The following is a 23,288-nucleotide window of genomic DNA, read 5'->3' as shown; positions in this document are numbered from 1 at the left end:
TAACATGCCTTTCCGTGGCTGCAATCAAAGGCACTAAAATTTTCCAAATATAAGGTGTGCTACACAATCTACGACGTTTGGAAAAGAATTTTAATATTATCATAGCTGTAAGTGATAATACCATTCAAGCAAATACAGTATTAAATCAGATTATTTTCATTATACTATGCTATACTATACCCAATTTTTAAATGCTAATAATTAATTGGTGGTCCCTATAACTCAGCAATAAACAGACACGCACATATACAATGTTCATAGCAACTTACACGTACACTAAAAAAATTCGATGCATTCATACAACATTTTTCCAGCATCAAATGATTCTCATTCTAGCAAATGTAATGTGCATTTAAAACCATAAAGATCTAAGCTAACCATTAACCATTTCTAGAGTAAGTTCCAAGGTTTTTACAAATACATTTATATTTGAAACAACCTTGGAAAAATATTTAATTGTAATTATGAAAATTAGTTACGGTCCAATTTGGGCTTACAAAAGTCAGAATTTTTTTCAAATTCAAATTTGAAAGTTGATGAAATCAAATCAAGTGGTGTAGAAGATGAGCATCAAAAGTACTGAAAAGTTATTTTACAAATTTTTAAAAATTTTTCTTTAAAATTCTGATTTGATTTTTGGCAATAATTTCATTGTTTTTGGTCAATCAAGTCAAAATAAGAATAAATTAATATTTTTATCTACAAAATTTTCTAAACTCCATGAAGACACTTACTCCACAAAGCCAGAAAACTTACAGCCCACAATCTAAACACTTTCATCAAGCTCACTTCTGAAAAAGTTAACATAACAGCAGTTGGATGTTAAGTTAAATGCTAATCAATAGTTAACAAATATTTACACTTTTGTAATAAATTCTAGAAAAAAAAAAAAAAAAAAAATTAAACTATCCAGTTTTCAATAATTAGTTCAAGAAAAATGACTAGAAATGAGAAAATTTCTGTTTTATCATATTAACTTTGTATGCCTTTCTATATTATATACTTATTTTCTGTATAGAATAGCAAAATGGCACATCAATGACAAAAATTATGCCGTCAAAAATATCTCATTAAAAAAATTTGTCACAAAGTACAGTACAGTAAAACACCTTGATATAGTATAAATAAAATTTCAAACTAACAATGGCATTAGACTACCAAACTATGATTTTTCATGTCTTTAGATACACATTAAATTACATGTTTCAGGATTCTGCCACTGCCAGTTCTTAGATCAAGGTTGTACCATAAACAAAATGAAGTGAAAATAATGAGGCACTTCTGACAAATAAATTGCAGAATAAGTTTGGCCACATAATTTTAGTTCTGGTGAACAATTACACTTTGGTACATATAGAATGGCACAAATATAGAGATGCATAATACCTATTTGATTAACAAAGTGAACACTGCATACGATTCTAATTTTCATTCTTCCCTTCTCAATTGAATACTGCAACATCTGTGAATATGATAAAATGTTATGTTCCCACCCTAAGGAAACTACCACTTTGATGAATGAAGATAACAAATCAGTTTACAATTACTCCTTAAAAATATTCATGGCCACCAGTACACAGGGCTACCAATGACAAATGCTGTGGGGTAAAGTAATGTCAGCTGTCTGTTCCAGAAATATTACAAATTCATTTTGATCTGCTGTTCTTGTCTCTATTCCAGTTTCCTGTTTGTTCATTTGTTGTAGAAAATGGAATTTCAATTTGCTATTAATGATCGAAATCGAAATCTATGCTGCTAAGGCTTTATTATTTATTTATTATTTTTTTAATGTCATATATCCTAATTACTTTCAAAGCTGAAATAATTTAAAAGGATCTCCTATTAATATTTGTCAATACAGTGGGGGATTGATTAAATTAACTAGTTCCCACTGAAAAATTTTGATCTTTTGAAAACATCTGTGCAATTCTCTTTTTACAACAACAAACACATCCTTTTTCTTTTAAAAGTGATATCCCAGAACATCTACCTAGATTTATATTGTCTTTGTCTATACAATTACAGGGGGCAATTAACTTTATTACTATCACCAATCATTTTTTTCATTTTTTAAATCACTCTTTAATATTTAGCATTGCATTCCTTCAGGTTATTGTCGAGATTTACTTATTACACTAACCACACTATATTCAACATCTTTTATGCCTCTGTATCCATTCTCTATAAGTTCATATTCTAGTTTTGAACTTGTAAAAAAAAAAAAAAACTATCATAAAAACAGAAAATATGAGATGAAGTGAACTAAAAAAGGATAAGAGCAGGTAGGAAACTGCCTCTTATTGCATCTTAGTTCATCTGAACTTAAAATGTATTTAAAAAAAAAAAAAAAAATACACAATGAAAAATTTATTTTCTAAGAAATGGCCAGTAAAGTCTTTAGGATGCATATAATATCATTAAAAAAATATTTTCCCTGTCAAAAAAGGTAAAAATTAGATCCATAATTTGCAACTACAATTATGCTTATAATAATCACTATACATTCAATGTTGACTAATTGGCCCATTTACTGATGGGGAAGTAAGATGTTTTATTATTTTCGTCTTTGATGGGGAGAGTGAAATAGTTTATCATTTTCATCTACAATAAAACCTGCAAGACATTGGCCAGGATGAAATATCTTATCCCAAATGGCAGAATGATTGGAGGGGAAACCCCCCCCCCCAAACACCATTTAACTTTGGAATAACCCACGATCCACTACATCAGGTATAACATAATCCTTGATATTGTAGTTCTTAAATGAAATGAGTAAACTAACCTGCTCTGATGTCAGTACTGTCCCAAACTGCCAGAAATCAATACAAAATCACAAAAATACTCTTCCAACCTACATTTTTTTTTTATTTTCTGCTGCAATTATATTCTACCAGATGTAAGTATAATTGCATGATTAAAAATCCTTCAATGTCATGGCCTATCCAAATTATATTTAATATTCTTGGCCACGAAACTTTGGCTGTGCAGTTTATTAATCTTTCTTATCAAAGCCATTCACATATAGTTTCAAGCTCAAACTACATTTCATATTCACTTACTGTTCTTACTAATTTTCTATATCATATGTTTCAAAATCATTACTTAAATAAATTTTAAATAATTTACATATCATTAAAATCTGATCTAGAAGAAAATCACAACTTAAAAGTAAAGGTACAGACGATTTAATGAACAGTATAAGAATACTAACATCATTATTGAAGAAAGACAGTGTTATGTTATGGCGTTGCTGACAGTATATAAATAAAGCTAATGGGGTATGCAACAGCAACAAAAATATTTTGTGTATATATTATTTCTAATGTGAAGTAACAAAGTGGAATAAGAAAGAAAACTTCAGGATGATAGAAGACCCTGAAATCTGAGATAATTCTTACTACATAGATCAGTATAGCCAACATAATTACAAATGAAATGAGTTATACATCATCAAAAATTCCTTTTGGAGGTCGTCCAATTCTGTTCCATGATCTGTGATAACCTTCTCCGTCAGTATATGCCATTTCACTGTTACTACCAGGAATGGGACTCATTTCAGTTCCATTAACATCATCAAAAGAGTGACTGATTCTTTCCTCTGTGTAATCAACAGGCTCAACATCCCTTAGTAATTCTGCACGGGCATTTTCATCTGATGGTGTTCGTACCAAGAAGCTACCTATAAAAACAATAATAATAATACTAATGGAATCCCATACAATAACCCAAATAGGCAACAAACTTTAGAAAACATAAAAGTAATCAATATTAACAACAAAAAAAATTATTTCTTACAGAAAAACTCAAGTTTAAATTAAACTTGAGTTTTTCTGTAATCAAGTTTAATCAAGAAAGTTAGGCAAAATGGGCAATATATGATAGGGGGTGAGTTATCACCAAATGCACATGGTAATCTACAGTGATGTAGCAGTCGGGAGAAGGGAAGTGGGATGTGAAGAAAGGGAATAGCAGAACAATAGAGCAAACACATCTAGGAATGAAACAAGAAACACTCAAAAATGGAGTAAAATAAAGGAGATAAAAATGGAAAGAAATGCTTGTTCAATTAGAAGCTGAGAGAGAAGAAAAATCAAATTACTTGAAATTTAATAATAAATCAAACTTTTTTTTTTTTTTCCTGGTTAAATTGAGGTTTATCATTTTTGTTGGATTTGCACGGGTTTTGACCTGTTTATGAACATGACTGATTGCAAGTAGCTCATAGTGCAGGCATATGTTATTCCAACATTTGGAAGAACCTTACCAATTCGTAAACCTTTTCTGCAGATTGTGTTTTATAATTTTTGCTATTTCTTTAGTTATTAATGGGATCGAGAGAGAGAGAGAGAGAGAGAGAGAGAGAGAGAGAGAGAGAGCGCGAGCGAGCGAGCGAGCCTTTGAAAACCAGAATTTAGAACTAAATACAATAAGAGGACAAAACTGAAATTTAAAAAGAGGGAAGGGAAGATCATAATTAGCATAAAATTCATCAGGATGATACAGGCAAGCCCTGAAATATGGAAGATGTGGTGTTCACACCACATCTTCCATCATGCAGTATAATTGATGTCTTTTGAAGTTATGATGGGCATCATGACAAGATCTAATCTTCCTTACATTCCAAGAGTACAGCTTTCAAACAGTGTTCTTCTCAGGCCAGCCACTAGATAGTCCACTGGACTGAACCTATGGTAACTCTCTATCCAGATCAGCAGCTAGTGTATAATCTCACTTCTACTGTGCAAGATGGTGACTGAAGGGAGTCCGAATAGTGTGTATGCTGGGGGCAGTGTCAAGGCCATGCTATGTGAAGGAGCTGGGTATATTCTTGGTGTGTGTATTCCATATCCAAAAATTTCATAAATTAGCATTAGTAGAGGCATAAGAGTCAAGAAAGCAAGCTAAAAAAACCCTCCCATTTCACCCCTCCATTCATTCCAAATGCCTGTCCAGCTCAGCCTTTAATTTATTTAGGCTAGCAACTTCGACAACAAAATATGGAAGTATGTTCCACAAATCAACGACCCGTTGGCTAAAAGCAAATTCCTGCACATCTATTCTACAACTGACTTTCCTCAATTTGAATTTATGCCCCCTCAGATTCTTAATTTGAGCAAGAGAAAGAATCCCATCAGCATTCAGCTTACTCAACCCATTCAAGGCCTTATACATCTTGATCAGATCGCCTCACAGGTGCCTACTCTCCAGGCACTGCAATTTGCAGAACTTCAGCCTCTCTTGGTAAGATGATCCCTTCATTCCCCTCACCAATCTTGTTGCCCTTCTTTATACTTGTTCTAGCAACTCCACATCCTTCCTAAAATGAGGCCTCCAGACCTGTACACGGTACTCTAGGTGTGGCCTGACCATTCATTGCCTTGTACAACGGGATAATCACCTCCCTGTCCCTGCTAGCAAAATTCCTATATATCATTAACAAGACTCCATGACCTGCCCTGGCAGCCTATCTGCACTGCTCAGCAAACTTCATATTTGACTGCACAATTACCCCCAGGTCTTTTCCACTTCACTGAGTGTGGTACCACACAGTTGGTATGTTCCTCTTCAGTTATTGCTACCTATATGCAGTACTTTTCATTTTTCGATGTTAGGCTTCAGTTGCCACTTCTCAGCCCATCTGTTCAAATTTTCTAGATCCTGTTGGAGTAGCACACTGCCATTAACAATCCTGCCGACCTTTGTATCATCTGCAAACTTTGACATTAAGCCTGATATACCTTCATCAATATCACTGATAAATATACAAAACAACAGTGGGCCAAACAACGAACCCTGGGGAACTTCACTAATAACATTAGTCCACGAAGAGCAGCATCCATTTATTACCATTCTCTATCTTCCCCCACTCAACTTTTATCCATTGTAGCAACTTACCTTTAATACCATTCTTCTCCAAATCTGTACAGCAGTCTTCCACAAATCTGTACAGCAGTCTTCCACGTGCAAGTGTCAAGAGCTTTCCTGAAATTAAGTATATGATATCAAAATTATTTTTTGCATCCAGTTCCTTTGTAATCACATCATAATATCCAATCATTTTTCAGACAAGACTTTCCATTAGCAAACCCACGCTGTGTGTGAATTATTACTGCAGTCTTGTCTAGATGATCCTGCAATGCATCTTAACCAGTGACTCCATTATTTTAACTGGAACACAAGTTAAACTAAGTAGTCTGTAATTACTTGTTTCACCCTTAGATCCCCTTTGTGAATTGGGGATACATTTGCACATCTCCAGTCTGTAGGGACTTCCCCTGAGTCCAAGGATGCTTCATAATTATGGCTAAGAGTTTGATTACTTCCTTTGCCAACTCCATAATTGAATAGATCCCATCCACCCCAGGTGCTTTTCTTATGTTTAACTTCAACAATTTCTCCTTCACTTTGCTCTCAGTTATTACAAAATCATTAAGCACCCTGTTACAGTCTGATAACCTTCTGGCTTTTTCCTCCTTGAATATCTCATATGTGAATGTAGATGAAAAATAATCATTCAGATTATCAGCTCTCTGAGCAGGATCATCAACAGTTGAACCCTTTATATCAAGTGGACCAATCTGATTCATCCCCTTCCTTCCAGAGTTTATACAACTAAAGAAGTCCTTGCTGTTTTTCTCAGCATTCTTTGCCAAAGATTTCTCGTAATCTGCCTCCATTCCTTTGCAACTTGATTACAGACTAGCTTATATCTATCATAGGCTTCTGTGTCGCCTGATAATTAACATGCAGCCCATGCATTTTTTTTCTCTGCCACGAGTCTCATTAGTTCATCTGACATCCATTTAGGCCTAAACCTTGAACAATATTTCCTAATTGGTATGAAAAGCCTAGTAGCTTCCACGATTACTTCTGTGAATACTTCCCATTTAGAATTTGCTGACAGTAACATCATCAGTTGGTTCCACTGTATACAATTTAAAAACTGTTTGAGACCACTGTAGTCACCTTTACAGAAGCAAAAACCCTTCCCTTTATCCCTGATGGTAGTAATATCTTTAAATAAATCCCACATCAGTACACTGTGATTACTGTCACCCAGTGGTTCCTTTACCTGCAAATTCTTAATGCACAAATAATCACTGTGGATTACCAGATCAAGAGTATTACTCTCTCTGGTTGCATCTCTAACGTGTTTCTGTAGAAAACAATCATCCAATAAATCCACAAAAGTATTGCTAGTGTGTGAGTGACCAACTCACAAGTTCCAGTCAATATCTGGGAAGTTAAAATCCCCCATTATGAGACAATCTGATTTACTGGCCCACTCTGTACAGTTGTTCATTGTACTCATCAGAGTCATTAGGCCTATGACACACTCCTCTCATTTTTGCTTTCCCAGTGCTTACATCACACCAAACCCACTCAACATTGCACTGACCATCTTAACTAACAGCATAACCCTTCCTAATGTGTCTGTCCTTTTTGTACACCCTGTACTCCCCAAATTCCAATTCTGCACTGCTTATATCTGTGTGACATCACATCTCTGATATCCTAACAATATCTGCCTTTGATGTCTTGACCAGCACTTCAAATTCATCAAATTTATTTATACTTGCATTGGTGTACATGAAAGTATACATGCACCTATTTTTATTCTTAGTTACCATAAAACAGCCCATGTATTTATATGTTCCATGATGACTTCCACCAGTCCCTGAAAACCCCAGCACCCTGCCCTCCAATCTAATTGAAGCAGTGCAAGAATCACTTGCAACTCTGCCTGTGGCTACTGTTAATCTTTTAGTCTGTGAATCCCCCCCCCTCCAAGCTAGCAGTTTTCTGACCTACTTAACACTGCCTCAATAGCATCAGCAAACATTCTTGCACCCCTTCTATTTAAGTGTATCCCATTTCTGTAGAATGCAGTCTTTCTTGTTAACAAGCACAGACTATGCTGTGAAAAATTCTACCCCATGAGCTTTGCATAATCTATCCAGGACTGAGTTGACTGATAAGGCTCTCATTATGTACTCCCTCCTATCATATCTAGGCAGAATTGCAGAATATTCATTGACAATTTCAAATAAATAATTTAAAAGGAACCAAAAAATATAACTAATGACCTGAATCCTTAACAACAGCTCTCCTTCCACTTCGATAAGAACCACTACCACCAAACCTGGTATGTAGCTGTCTCCGTCTAATTTCTCCTTCTTCTAATCTTTGTCTTTTATTTTTTTCTAATAATGAAAAACATAGTACTGTAAAATATTGTAAAAAAGAATAGAAATATTATTTTGAAATATCTTGACAAATAATGTTATGATAAAGTGAAATTACATAATTTTGTTACACACAAGAAAACAATACACAAATGAAAGGCAAGAGAAAGAATGCTTAAAATTTTTAAATGAATTTACAAATAAGTTATTTAACCCAGATCAAACAATATTGCTTTATATATCATACATTAAGATAGTATATCATGCAAAAGAAATCATACTGTAGCATAGTTGTGGGGAGTAATAACAGGGTCAGGACTGGCAATGGATTGAAGCTTAAGAGGGGGTTAAGAGCCACTTAGGACCTCTGAATTTAATAGCCCCCCCCCACAAATGATTAAATCTAAGGGACAATAAGCAAGAATTTATGAAGAGCTAACACTCTTGACACTGATATATTTGTCTGAAATGCATTTACAAAAAAAGGATTCTTGCTTAGGGACTCAGGAATGTTAAATTTGCTACTAGCCAGATCCTGTATAAGGAGTGAGGTTGGGGCAGCAGCTTATCAGTACTCAAAAAAAGAAGTGAACAAGTTGTCCTGTGTATGTTAAGCCTTGGACATGTTTTCAGGAGGTAAATAAAGGATACAGGCTTTGCAGATGGTTGACAGAAATTCAATGTCCACCACCCACATGGACAGCTCACAACATTAGCCACAATTCATGTCCAGTGATCAGTGGTGTGCTCAGTGCACTGCTAGGACATGTTTTCATGTAAGGTAAAGCACCTGAGCAGCAATTGTGTGAAAGCTGCTTAATACCCAAATACAGCCAATGCCAACATTAATATTCAAACCACTGGTACCAGTTTTTGCAAAAGTTAAAGGTTAAGTAAAAAAAATAGCTAATGTCCTGTTTCTAATAGGTTTTTAATCTGTAAAATTAGCAAATGACACTAAATCGGTATAGGGGCAACAAAGAATTTTAAGCATAGTGGATATTACGGTATAGAATAACTGAATTAATTCTTTGTTCTCAAAGTGGAATTTGTAGACCATACTAATAAATGATAAATTTTCAAAAGCATGGAAAAAAAAAATTACTGAAGAAAATCAGAGGAAGTAAAAGAATATTTATGAGACTATATGAATAATGTTATTATTGCATAAACTTAGAAAAATTTTAAGATTTGTTCTGATTTACAGCTCGGCACAAAAGTGTAAGTGTTCACTTTTAATTTCCAACCATTATGTATAAACTTCTGTGACGTTGGGGATACTAGAATGTTTTTTTTCTTTTTTTAACATTTTGAAATTTAACATTACAATTAGTAGAAGCATATGATGCAAGGAAGCACATGAATGCTGACATCATTCCCTTATACAAAAAAAAAACACCAGCAAAAAAAAAAAAAAAAAAAACCCTTTCCATTTCACTCATCCATTTGCTCCAAAAGTTTGTCTAGTTCTATCTTGAATTTATTTAAGCTATCAATTTCCACGACAGATGTAAGTTTGCTCCAGCAATCAACCACCTGCTGGCTAAAGGCAAATTTTTCTGCACATCTATTCTGAAACTGTCTTTCCTCAATTTGAATTTATGTCCTCTCAGGTGTGTAATCTGAGTAAGAGAAAGAATCCCATCAGCACTGAGCTTGCTCAAACCATTGAGCTAAATTGATATGTTTAGCCTTCATCATCATCAACCATTTTCAATCCACTGGAGGATGAAGGCCTCTCCAGCAACTTTCCAGTTCCTTCTCTTTTGTGCAATGGCCACCCATTTACTACCCATAAACTCATGAATGTCATCTATCCATCTCTGCCATTGTCTTCCTGTTTTTCTTCTAGCTCCTCTTGGGTACCATTCTGTTATTTTCTGAGTCCATCATGTCTTCGAGCTGTGTCCTGCCCAAGACCATTTTAGTTCTTTACTTTTTATAAGAATGTCCTTTATTTGAGTTTGCTGCCTAATCCACGTGTTTCTCTTCTTATCTAACAGCCTAATTCCCAATATAATTTGTTCCATTCTTCGCTGTGTAGTTCTCAGCTTCTCTTCCATTCTTTTGGTGAGTGACCAAGTTTCACTTCCATAAGTTATGGTGGGGAGTGTACACTGGTTCATTATTTTACGTTTCAGACAAACTGGGATATTGTTCCTCAGTATGTGACTATATTTCCTGAATGCTATCCATCCAAAATTTATTCTTCTCTTGACTTCCAGCCATTTATCATTATTACAGCTAATAACTTGTCCCAGATAAGTATATGGCTCCACCATTTCAATTACTACTCCTTCAATCATTATGTCCCTTTCTGTGGCATACTTGTTCATCATTACTTTTGTTTTAGCCATATTCATCTTTAGTCCAAAGTCCTTACTAACTGTGCATAACTGATTAAGATTCTTTGGGATCGTGGCTTATGACCATAGTGTCATTAGCATTAGCAAGGGCACATGATGCAAGAAAGCAAAAAAACAGCCAAAAAAAAACCTCATTTCACCCATCCCCTTGCTCCAAATGTTTATCAAGTTCTGCCTTGAATATATTTAAGCTATCAATTTCTTCCACATCAGATGGAAGTTTGTTCCAGCAATCAACCACCTTTAGGTGGTTGATTGCTAAAGGCAAACTTCTGCACATCTATCCTACAACTGTCTTTCCTCAATTTGAATTTATGCCCTCTCAGGTCATTATTCTGAGCAAGAGGAAGAATCCCATCAGCACTGAGCATGCTCAAACAATTCAAGGCTTTATACACCTCAATCAGATCACCTCGCAGGTGCCTAGTCTCCAGACACTAATTTGCAAAACTTTAGCCTTTCTTCGTAACAGCAACCCTTTATTCTGTTCACTAATCTTGTTGCCCTTCTCTGTACTCGTTCCAACAGCTCTACATCCTTCTTAAAATGAGGCCTCCAGACCTGTATACAGTACTCAAGGTGTGGCCTGACCATTGCCTTATACAAGGGGATAATCACCTCCTTATCCCTGCTAGAAAAATTCCTGTATATCATTGACAAGACACCATGAGCTACTCTTGCAGACCGTCTGCACTGTTCAGAAAACATCATATTTGCCTGCACAATTACCCCCAGGTCCTTTTCATTTTCTACCACTGTCAGTGTGGTATCACAGAGTTGATGTGTTACTCTGGGTTTACTGCTTCCCATATGTAGTACTTTACATTTGTCAATGCTAAACTTCATTTGCCACCTCTCAGCCTATCTGCTCAACTTTTCTAGATCCTGCTGCAGCAGCGTACTGTCATTAGTGACCCTGCCAACCTTTGTATCATCTGCAAACTTGGACATTAAGCCTGATATACTATTATCAATATCATTTATAAATACAGAAAACAACAATGGATCCAACACTGAACCCTGTGGGACTCCACTAATAACATCAGTCCACGAAGAGCAGTGTACATTGATTACCACTCACTGTCTTCTCCCACTCAACCATCCCTTTATCCATAGCAGCAATTTGCCTCCAATGCCACTGCTCCAATTTGTGCAGCTGTCTTCCATTTGCAACAGTATCAAAGGCTTTTCTAAGATCCAAATATATGATATCAAAGTTATTCTTTGCATCCAGTTCTTTTGTGACTACATCATAGTATCCAATCAAATTAGTCAGACAAGACTTACCCTTAACAAACCCATGCTGTGTCCAAAGCTATAACTGAAGTCTTGTCTAGATGATCCTGTAATGCTTCTTTAACCAGTGCCTCAGTTTAACTTCTGTTCCAGAGAAATTAATGAACGGGTCTGTAATTACCTGCGTCTCCCTTTGATCCTCCTTTGTGAATTTGGGTCACATTTGCACATCTCCAGTCCATGGGTACCTCCCCTGAGTCCAGGGAAGCTTTCATAATTATGGCTAAGGGTTTGCGTACTTCCTTTGCCGCCTCCTTTAATATAACTGGATAGATTCCATCCAACCCAGGTGCCGTTCTTATGTTTATCTTCAACAATTTCTCCTCCACTTTACTCTCAGTTATTACAAGATTATCTAGCTTACTGCCAGAGTTGAATAAACCTCTGGCATTACACTCCCTGAATAACTCCTCATGTGTGAATGTAGATGCAAAATATTCATTTAGTTTGTTAGCTACCTGAGCAGGATCATCAACAGTTGAACCATCGATATCAAGTTGACCAATCTGATTCATCCCCTTCCGTCTAGAGTTTACATAAGTAAAGAACTTTTCCTGTTTTTCTTTGCATCCTTTGCCAAAGATTTCTTGTAATCTGCCTTTGCCTGCCTAACCTCCTTTGTAACTTGGTTACAGACCAGCTTATATCTATCATAGGCTTCTGTGCCACATATTAATTTATATGTATCCCATGCATTTTTCTTCTCTGTCACATGTCTAATTAGACATGTGGCAGGCCGACCAGGCTAGCCGAGTGGGTAAAGTACCTGCCCGGCAACCCAAAGGTCGCGGGTTCGATTCCCGCCTCGGGCTTGGATCAAAGTACTGCAAAAACCTTGGGAGGTGCAATATGGCCACAGAAGCCGATGCGCCAACAACTACCAAATCAAAAAAAAAAAAAAAAAAAACATGTGGCAGAGAAGAAAAATCTGACATCCATTTAGACCTAAATCTTGAACAATATTTCTTTGTTGGTATGTAAAGCCTAGTAGCTTCCAAGATTAATTCTTTGAATGCTTCCCACTTTGAATTTGCTGTTGGTAGCATCATCAGTTGGTCCCACCGTAGTCAACTTTATGAAAGCAAAAACCCTTCCCTTTACCCTTTATGGTAGTTACCTCTTTGAGTAAATCCCACTTCAGCACACTGTGATCACTGCCACCTAATGGTTCCTTTATCTGCAGATTCTTGATGCATGAAGAATCACTACTGATAATCAGATCAAGAGTATTACTCCCATCTGCAAATCGTAAATGGTTTAGGTACTCTCCATTCACACTGACTCCTTTCTGCAACCAGTCTAATCTTCTGAAGGCTTCCTCAAGGGCAGCAGTAAACAACTTTGGAGATATTGTGTCTCCTTGTCGCACTCCTTTCTCAATTTTAAATTTGCCATTGTCTTTGTGTAGTCTAATAAAGGAGGTAGCATTCTCATATATTTTTTTTCAAAATCATAATATATGGAGTATCTATGCCTTGTCTTTCCAGTGCCCGACACATTGCCTTATGCTGTATGGAGTCAAATGCCTTTTCATAATTCACAAATGCCAGGCATAATGGTGTTTAATATTCATTTGCTTTCTCCATTAGTTATGATATTAGTGAAGATGATCCATAGTTGAGAATCCTGTCCTAAAGCCAGCTTGCTCTTTTGGTTGATTCTTATCAAGTATGCTTTCTAATCTGTTAGTAATGACCCTTGTGAACAACATGTAGATGTGGAATAACAAGCTAATTGCTCTATAATTTCCAATTTCTGATTTATCTCCTTTTTTTTATGCAGCAAAACTATGATTGCATTATTCCACTCCTTAGGCGTCACACCTTTTCTAATGCATTTTGTGAAGAGTCTTGCCAGTTTTTGTGTTATGTCTCTTCCTCCCAATTGTAACAACTCTACAGTAACGTCATATTCCCCTGGGGCTTTATGATTCTTCATTTTCTTCAATGCATGTTCTACCTCATCAGGAAGAATATCGGGTATGTCGTATGTGTTACTAATTTGTGATCAATCTTCCCCACTACTGGCATCATTCCCTCACTCCTTTTTTTATATACCTCAATCAGATCACCTCTCAGGTGCCTAGTCTTGAGAAGCTGCAATTTGCAGACTTAAGCCTTTCTTGGTAAGAGCAACCCTTTGTTCCACTCACCAATCTCAACCTCCTCTGTATTTGTTCCAGCAGCTCTACATCCTTCCTAAACTGATGCCTCCAGACGTGTATGCAGTACTCAAGGTGATACCTGACCATCGCCTTATACAAAGGGATAATCACCTCCTTTTCCCTGTTAGAAAAATTCCTGTATATCATTGAAAAGACCTCATGAGTTGTTCTGACAGCCTGTTTGCACTGGTCAGAAAACTTCATATTCGACTGCACAATAACCCCCAGGTATTTTTCATTCTCTATCTTCACTATCCAAGATTAGAGTACATTTAATGAGTTTTCTTATATTTAGGTGGCAGCAAAAGTGTTAAGTGAACTCTCACAGAATATTTCAATATACTGGAAAAACTATGAAGTATTCTTGATACTGTAAATTACTATGGCAAAAATCCATGCAATTTTTGTCCAAGATAAAACAAGTTGTCCACAATGTCAAGGAAAAGACCATAAAATTGCATATCTAAATAACTACTAATAAGTTTGCCATCCATCAACTTGTTTTGACATTCACGCCACATTGCCTCTGTATTCATCTCTGATTGGTCTTTTATAATTGTGAATGAAAATGAAGGTAGGTTTTCCTAATTTACTAACAAGGGAGGGCAGAGTTTTGGTTCATATTTGTAGACTATTAGCAACATGAGTCAGGAGTTGCCATCCTGTACATTTATTTTATTTAAAAATAAATCTTTAATGATATCTATTAATTTTTAATAATGGCATAAGTTATTTTATTAATCTTTACTGCTTTCTAAATTTAGAGAGAGAGAGTGTCATTCCTGGGTGGTACCATATGCATTGCACTGGATATGAAAATGCCTGCAGAATAAAGTTTGTGCATGCATTTTTTTTTTTTTTTTTTTTTTAAAAATGGCTAAATGAGCAATTTATCAAAATATGTTGCAAAGGTGATTTACATGAATTTGGCATAATACATGCATCCAACCTTTATGCCATGCCATGCCATGGAAAAGTAGAAAAGTTTATAAAATAAATGTTTCTTAAATAGTGTATGACTTGGGTTTGACAGAACCTTCATTAGCTTGTGAGTAATTTTTTTCCTCCAACGCAAATAAGGTTTAATCAGTAATGTTTTTTTTTTTTTCGTTTTTTTTCTCTCCCATTTTGGGAAAAAAAAAAAAAAAAGGGGGGGGTACAAACAATCAGAGCCTTTTTAATCAACTTGGCCCTAGAGAGACTGTGCAAGGCTCATGGGGTAAAATTTTTCTAGTATGGCCTGTACTTGTGTACTTGCAGTGTTAGGTGGATCAGAAAACTGCTAGTTTGGGGGATGCACTGTCTGACAACAGCAGCTGAAAGCAGAGTGAATCTGATTCCTGTAGTGCTTCTATTTGGGGCATGCAGCAATGCTGGAAAAGCAAGGTGTGTGGGGAATTATAAGGCTTGCTGAGGATCATCATTGTACAAGCAAATATATGGGCTGGTGTAAGCTTGTTTATGTTCTTTCACTAAGAGCAAAAACTCACCAATATACTTGCTTATACACTAACACTAGGAGCATAAGTCTGCATTTGATGCCTTATCCAATACTTCAAAAATTTTTTGAAGTATTGGTTAAGACATCAAATACAGACATTATAGGAATATCAGAAACATGGTGCCACTTAACATAGGGGATGTAGAATTTGTAAATGGGAAGTATAAGATATATAGAAAGGGCAGAAAGAACAGGAGGGGAGGTTATACTTTAAGAAGCACAACAGATTCTTAAATGCTAGTCCCAGTTGACATGGGATGACAATATAATGTTGAGTCTGTGTGTCTGTGGTGTGACAAACACTAGGAAAACAAAAATGTAGGAGTCTGTTACACTGCAAATGTCTGTGATGAGTATAATGAATAGCTATACAGACAAACAGCATGCGTTGCCTTGTCATGGAGGAATTCATCTTTCTAGATATTGACTGGAACTTATGGGTTGGTTGTTCACTCAGTAGCAGAACATCTTTGGATTTACTGGCTGACCATTTGATATGCTTGCTAGCAGTGACTTCTCTTGTATTAAGAATATTTAAAACTACTAGGTGGCAGTGAAGAGCAACAAAGTTATTCAGAAGCAGAAAAGGGTATTCTTACCAATAAAGATTTGAGTTCTGTAAACTGCAGCATTTGGAAACTAGGTATCTGCGAGGAGACCTGGCTGAAGTATTTAATGCTTTAAATGGGTTGAGAAAACTAAATACACATGGCATCTTTCATTTTCAATTGTAATGTACACAAAAAACACATAAATTGGAAAAGTATGATTGTAGGTTGTAGAAATTTCCAAACATAATTATGTTTGGAAATTTGTTTTCAGTCAGAGAGTAAATGATTGTTAGAATAAACTTGCACCTAGTTTAGTGGAAGTAGGTAGTCTGAATAAATTTAAAGAAGGGTTGACCAAATTATTGGGAAGGACAGGCAAACAAAGCATTTTTTCCTGTTTTTTTTTTTTTTTTAAATTGCCGATGCTGTATAAGTTTTACTTCCTTATATTATTTTGCCACTACTGTTAAGTTCAAAATTTTGAACATAATAGTACTTCTATTACAAATTAAACTAATAGACTGGCAAAAATCGGCATTTTTTCTTCTTTAAATGAATGTCCCTAAGGCAAATCTTAAACTTACCTCTTTTAATTAGCTCCCTTCCTTCTTCAATAAGATCAGAGGTCATTTCATCATCACCAACAAACTGCTCAAATCCAACCATATGTAACACTCTACTCCCAAGGTGAAAATATGTAGCAAGGCAAAACAGGAAAATAGCAATGGGAAAGTAAATGTTGAAACCATCAGAGACAATAGAAATCACATCCATATGGCCCATAATCTGAAAGATACAGCGGGCAAAAAAAAAAAAAAAAACTGACTACATTAACTTACTATTGTGCAGTTTACCATACACATCCATAAAGAATATACGAGTTCATTATTATTGATAGGCAATGACAATTTAAGACTTCATAAAGATGTCACAATAAATAACTGCCATTATAAAATATAATTATATAAGTAGGGCATAGCCTCAATCTATATGTAGCAATTAAACAAACCAAGTTTGCAATTAAGTGTATTGATTTCATATTGTGGAGGTACCTCACAATAAAAGGCATACATTGGGGAATTGCTTTTTATTTAAAGTGAAAAGTGCAGTATTAAGGCAAATCAGTGTGAAGTGCCAACAATATGAAGTATGCACATGGTACTTTGCTCAATTACTACTATGTCATACTCATACAGTTATGTTTTATAAAACATGTAGCATGAGGCACTGTCTTAAATTCATTAAGCTTTTATCCCCGTAGAAAATTTATCCAGATAGCTAATCCAAATGCAGTTTTCAATGAAAGCTGCAGCTTGAGCTAAGATTCTCATCATTTTAATCATGGCCAAAACTGAGATGGTCCATTTGTTAAACCATTATCACAAGAAAAAAAAAAAAGAAAACAAATGTAATATTCAAATGTAATTGACAGTCCATGCTCAATTAATGGCAAAACAATGCTAGCAATGATAAATTACTGTAAATTATAGACAAACAGTGCACGAACCATGGTTAGTTAAACCAGAAATTAAATATGTGGTAAAATCAAAATTCAATGGAATTTTTGAATTTCATCACATAGAAAATTTAATATTTATTGGCCAAACCATGAATGGTATGGTATTATCACCAAACTATCTAGTCTAGGTAGAATATCTTATTCTATAAAAATCACTCATATTTTGTACACAATTCAGAAATAAAGACCCTTAACAATAAAAACTTTTTGCAAATGATACTATTAAAAATTATTTTTTCTTAACTTATTGTAGTAGTCAGAAATTTCATTTGGGTTTTATAAGATAATATGAAACATACAAAACTTATTTGCATAAGATTCACTCACCTTATAAAAATAAGATTAATAAAAGTCAAACTCAATTTTTGAAAACTTTGCTTCTTTACAAATGGCAGTGAGGCTGTCTTGTTCTTTGCTACAGCTGATGGCCACCATTCTTCTCCAATCTTACTCATGCCATTTTTATATCCCAAAAATCCAGTTGCAAATTTATCTAAAGATAGACATGACCAACTGGTATCCTACATTTCTTGAGCAGTGCATACAGGCTGCCAGAGCAGCTCATAAGGTCTTGTCAATGATATATAGGAATTTTGCTAGTAGACATAAGGAGATGATTATCCCTTTGTATAAGGCAATGGTCAAGTCATTGCCTTATACAAAGGGATAATCATCTCCTTATCCTTGCCCCCACACCTTGAGTACTGCATACAGGTCTGGAGGCCTAATTTTAAGAAGGATGAAGAGCTGCTGGAACAAGTACAGAGTAGGGCAACAAGATTGTTGAGGTGAACAAAGGAGTGCTCTTACAAAGAAACACTTAAGTTCTGAAAATTGCAGCATCTGGAGATGAGGCACCTACAAAGTGATCTGATTGAGGTGTACAAGACTTTGAAGGTTTGAGCAAGCTCAGTGCTGATGGGATTCTTCCTCTTCCTTAGATTGCACACTTGAGGTGAACAAATTCAAACTGAGGAAAGACTGTTGCAGAGCAGATGTGCAGAAATTTGCCTTTAGCCACCAAGTGGTTTATTTCTGGAACAAACGTCCATCTGCCATTATGGAAGTTAAAAGCTTAAATAAATTCAAGGAAGAACTGGACAAAACTTTTGGAATTAATGGATGGATGAAACGGGAAAGTGTTTTTTTTTTTTTTTTTTGTGCGTGATGCTGTATAAGCTTGCTTTCTTGCATCATATGCCTCTGCTAATGCTATTAATTTCTGAATTAGCGATTTTGGCAAATCATAGGTAGTAAAGCAGCATATGCTTCCAGTATCATAAAAGTAGAATTAGTGACGAACCATATTGCCAAAATTGGTACCATTCTTTTTACATCATAGGTACTGGAGAAGTACTGCTGATTATGTAAGCAGCAGATTACTACAAGGATACTGTAATTAATTCTGTGTTAAATTCTACATTATCAGAAAGCAACTCCTGAAGGATTTGAGTAGTGGCAAATGATGCAAGAAGCAAGCTTACAAAGCTTCAGCAAAAAAAAAACCCCTTCCCACATTACCTATTCATCCCATCCAATAATGTATCTAGTTCTTCCTTGAATTTAATCAAACTACTCTCACTTCCGGTGCCTCCATTGCCAGGTGGGCAGGAGCGGCAGTGCGTAGCACACGCTTCTTGATTAGACCGGGGTTTGAGCCTGCGACCACCAAATACGGAGGATGCAGAAAGGTCAGGAATGACCACCGCATATCCCCAGAGCAATATGGCTTTAGTTGCTAATGCTCCTAAAAACCAAAAAAAAAAAAAAAAACTCTCACTTCCACAACAGCAGATGGAAGTTTGTTCCAACAATCAACCAACCACTGGCTGAAGGCAAATGTCTGCAGATCTATCCTGCAATCATTCTCCCTGAATTTTAATTTATTTCCTCTCATGTAGGAAGAGAGCTATTAGCATTGAGTTTGCTCAAACCATTTAAAGCCATAAACACCTCAGATCACCTCGCAGGTGCCTAGTCTTGGATACTGCAATTTGCAAATCTGAAGCCGTTCTTGGTAAGGCCACTGCTTTCATTCCATTCACCAATCTCATTACCTTTTTCTGCACCTGTTCCAGCAATCCACATCCTTCCTAAAATGAAGGCTCCAGACCTATATGCAGTACTCAAGATGTAGCCTAACCATTGCCTTGTCCAATGGGATAATCACCTCCTTATTCCTGTATATCAGTGACAAAACCCCATGAGCTGTCCTGGTAGCCTGTCTCCACTGCTCAGAGAATTTCATATCTGACTGCACTATAACTCCCAGGTCTTTTTCATTTTCCACTATGCTGAGTGTAATACCATGCAGTTGGTACAGTAATCTGGAATTGCTACTACCCATATGCAGTGCATTGCATTTGTCAGTGTTAAACTTTAACTGCCATTTCTCAGCCCATCTGCTTAATTTTTCTAGATTTTGTTGCAGCAGCTTACTGTGATTACTCAAAAATGGGTTAGCAGGGTCATTAATCACCCTGCCAACCTTTGTATCATCTGCAAACTTATACATTAAGCATGATATATACCTTCATCGATATCATTAATAAATATAGAAAACAACAATGGACCCAGCACTGAACTCTGGGGACTCCACTAATAACCACTCTCTGTATTCTCCCAGTTAACCATTCCTTTATCCATAGCAGCAACTTGCCCTTAATGCCACACTGTTCCAATTTGTACAGCAGTCTTTCATCTGCAACAGTATCAAAAGCTTTCCCGAAATCCAAGTATATGATAATCAAAATTATTTTTGCATCTAGTTGTTCCTTTCGTACTGCACATAGTATCTCAGATTGGTTAGAATCACGCCTTAACAAATCCATGCTGTGCCTGTAGTATAACTGCATTCCTGTCTATGTGGTCCTGCATTTTTCTTTAACCAGTGACTATTATTTTCCCTGTAACAGAAGTCAAGTTAAGAGGTCTGCAATTACTCATGTTACCAATGAAACACATTGGCAATGAAAGATTTACAGAACTTAATAGCTAGAAAGAGTGTGTGAGAAATTTTGCATACAGATTCATGACTGTGTGCATATAATGTTTGGGGAGGGAAGTACCACTGGTGGTTCCCCACAACTGAGACCTATCACTGTGTGCACAGTGATGGGTCAGCTTTAATAGTCATGTGATTCTTTCCCATTATTTCAAGTTTCATGGGGGATCTGCCTGATTTTTCGAGTGTGCGGCCATGCATTTGTGAGCTCCATTTTAATCAAATGTTATAAAATGTTTACAACTGGAATTTTCGCTCGCCGACGATGTCAGATGAAACTCCTTAGGACTCGGGACATTCAGGTGACTTTTTAGCTAAAAATAACCAATATTAAAGAAAATATGAATGTTTTTAAATTTTGTATGTAATGACTGACTACTCGTATATGTGCATAGGGAATCTTCATTAGCATCACGAAGAGTAGTAAAGCATTTTGCAGTGCTCAACAGTGCAAAATTGTAACTGTAAAGTAACACTAAGCAGATATAAAAATAGAAGTTCTACAAAATGTATTATTATTTAAGTCTCAGTTCTGTTAATTGCCTCCCCTACTTGCCACGATGTCAATCACTCACATTACAATAACAATAGCGACAGAATATTGGAAATGACCTGTTGTGACAGGAAATACATGGTTATTTCATGCTACTGTGACCTTTTAAGAGCTGAATTATATTTAGCATTAGCATTAGTAGAGGCATTTGATGCAAGAAAGCAAGCTTATGCAGCATCAGCCAAAAAAAAAAAAAAACCCACTTTTTTATATGTTTATCTCACTTGTCGATAAGCATCCACGAATTAACGAAGTTGTGTCTAATGTGCCCAAATCTGTTATTCCTTGATGTTATGCAGCACATGGCAAAAAGCTAGCCAGATTCTGGAAAATTGAGTAATTTACAGAAATCAGTAACTCACGATACAGGTAGCTGAAAGAAAAATTAAAGATACTGATCTAAAGAAGGATCTCCCCTCTATTAAATGGAACCCACACTGGTATCAATACCTGGATAGAACAATGCAGGAACAGCTCCAGGAAAATGCCAGCAGACAGCCTGAACACCAGGAGGATCCTGGAGATGCAAAGGAACTCTGAACACCAGGAGGATCCTGGAAATGCAAAGCTGACGCCTATGGCAAAGAAGAAAAACACATACAAATAGTCCCAAAATTGGATAGGGAGATCAGGAGCCAGAGCGAACTGAAGTGCTCTCAGGATGGCACTGGCTCCCAACAAACAGAGACCCCCCACTGGACCCTGCCCTCCCAGAAGGGCAGCCTATGGACCAAGCCCGTATTTTTAAAACAGCTCTGGAGGACCTGTTCAAAGAACAGAGCAACAGTGTCAGTAGGCCTCAGAGGCCAAATCAGCACCCATGGAACAAACTGGAGTCCATATTATTTAAAACATATCTGGAATCTGAAAAGGCCATAGCCAAGTTAGAGGCCCACATGGAAGGAGGAGCAAAAAACATGCAACAGCGTGCTTCCTCCACTGCAGACACACTGAGGACACCTGCAAATGCACCGGCAACAGAACAACAAATGCGGCCAAAGAGAGGACGACTACTAAAGACACCCAACCTATCTTCTTAGGCCCAGGAAAAAGGGAGAAAAGACCAGTGAAGAAATCAAATGTAAAGTAACGGAGACCATGAAAGATGATTTCAAAATGACCAGAATAAAATCTGTAAGAAAGATCCGAAGCATGGGTATCACCTTCGAAACGGAATCACAGGAGGAAATTCGAGGGATAATGAATAATCCGAAAGTAGCGACCTTAGGCCTAATAGCCAAACCTCCCAAAAGAAGAGGGCCGACAGCCAATTTTGATCTAGCCAAGGATATAAAACCTGAAACACTGGCAGAAGAAATCTACCTCAAGAAACCCAGACAGGCCTTGCCCAATCAAGAACCAAGAAACTGTGTACGGCCAAGATATATGACAAAATCCAGGAACACAAACACCTGTAACTGGGTGGTAGAATTTGACCCAGCTGTCTGGCAGATACTGAGGGTCCTAACAAGAATGTATATAGAATGGACCCGTCACTAGTATAGGAAATATGTGGTCGTGCCTAAGTTTGGCCACACTACCCACACCTGTGCACAATCAGCAACAACCTGCGGCCACTGCTCGGAAAAGGAGCACGAATTTAAAGATTTCCCAAACAAAAGTAAGGAGCCTGTCTGCCCCAACTGTAAGTCAGCCAAGATGGAGTGTGGACACAGTCAGAGATCCAAAATGCCCTGTTTACGTAAGGGGATATACCAAAGCAGAGCAGAGCAGAACAGATTATGGGGAGAAGATTTAAAAATTATAACAGCACAGAGGTCAAAATTATGCAACACAATGCGCAGCGGGCCAGAGCAGTGGTCGACTAGCTTAGAATCAAGGCGGACAAGGAGGGAGCTGACATCCCCCTCCTACAGGAGCCGTATACACACATGAAATTAGTAAGGGGCTACTTGTTGGCCTACAAGCTGAGGAAAGATACCCCCATGGGCACGATCCTCATCTGTAACCCTTACTTGACGGCTACAAAAATTTCTCAACTCTGCACCCATATCATTTCACCTGTTGGTTCCTTCTATGTGGTATCCTTATACTGCAGACAGGGTCGCAAGAACTGACCTACGCAATCAACTACCTCCAGTGACTCGTGGACTTGCTCTCAAATCAAAAAATTCTGATATGAGCAGA

At 36.7% G+C, this 23,288-nt stretch overlaps 1 protein-coding gene across 1 annotated transcript in view; it reads right to left on the bottom strand.

Moving 5' to 3' along the window:
- Positions 1–3,440: 3,440 nt before the first annotated feature.
- Positions 3,441–23,288, bottom strand: part of LOC150087453 (G protein-coupled receptor-associated protein LMBRD2) — a 154,935-nt gene continuing 135,087 nt past the window's right edge. The window contains exons 13-15 of the mRNA XM_090372491.1: positions 16,649–16,850; positions 8,088–8,204; positions 3,441–3,679 (exon numbers count right to left, since the gene is read on the bottom strand). Of these exons, the coding sequence (XP_090228617.1) occupies positions 3,441–3,679; positions 8,088–8,204; positions 16,649–16,850 (558 nt within the window). The remainder of the gene's footprint in view (positions 3,680–8,087; positions 8,205–16,648; positions 16,851–23,288) is intronic.

Source organism: Mastigoproctus giganteus, chromosome 4, assembly GCF_048544385.1.
Source record: "Mastigoproctus giganteus isolate SK-2022 chromosome 4, ASM4854438v1, whole genome shotgun sequence".
NCBI lineage: Eukaryota > Metazoa > Arthropoda > Arachnida > Uropygi > Thelyphonidae > Mastigoproctus > Mastigoproctus giganteus.
This window is presented reverse-complemented; position numbering and strand designations above follow the sequence as displayed.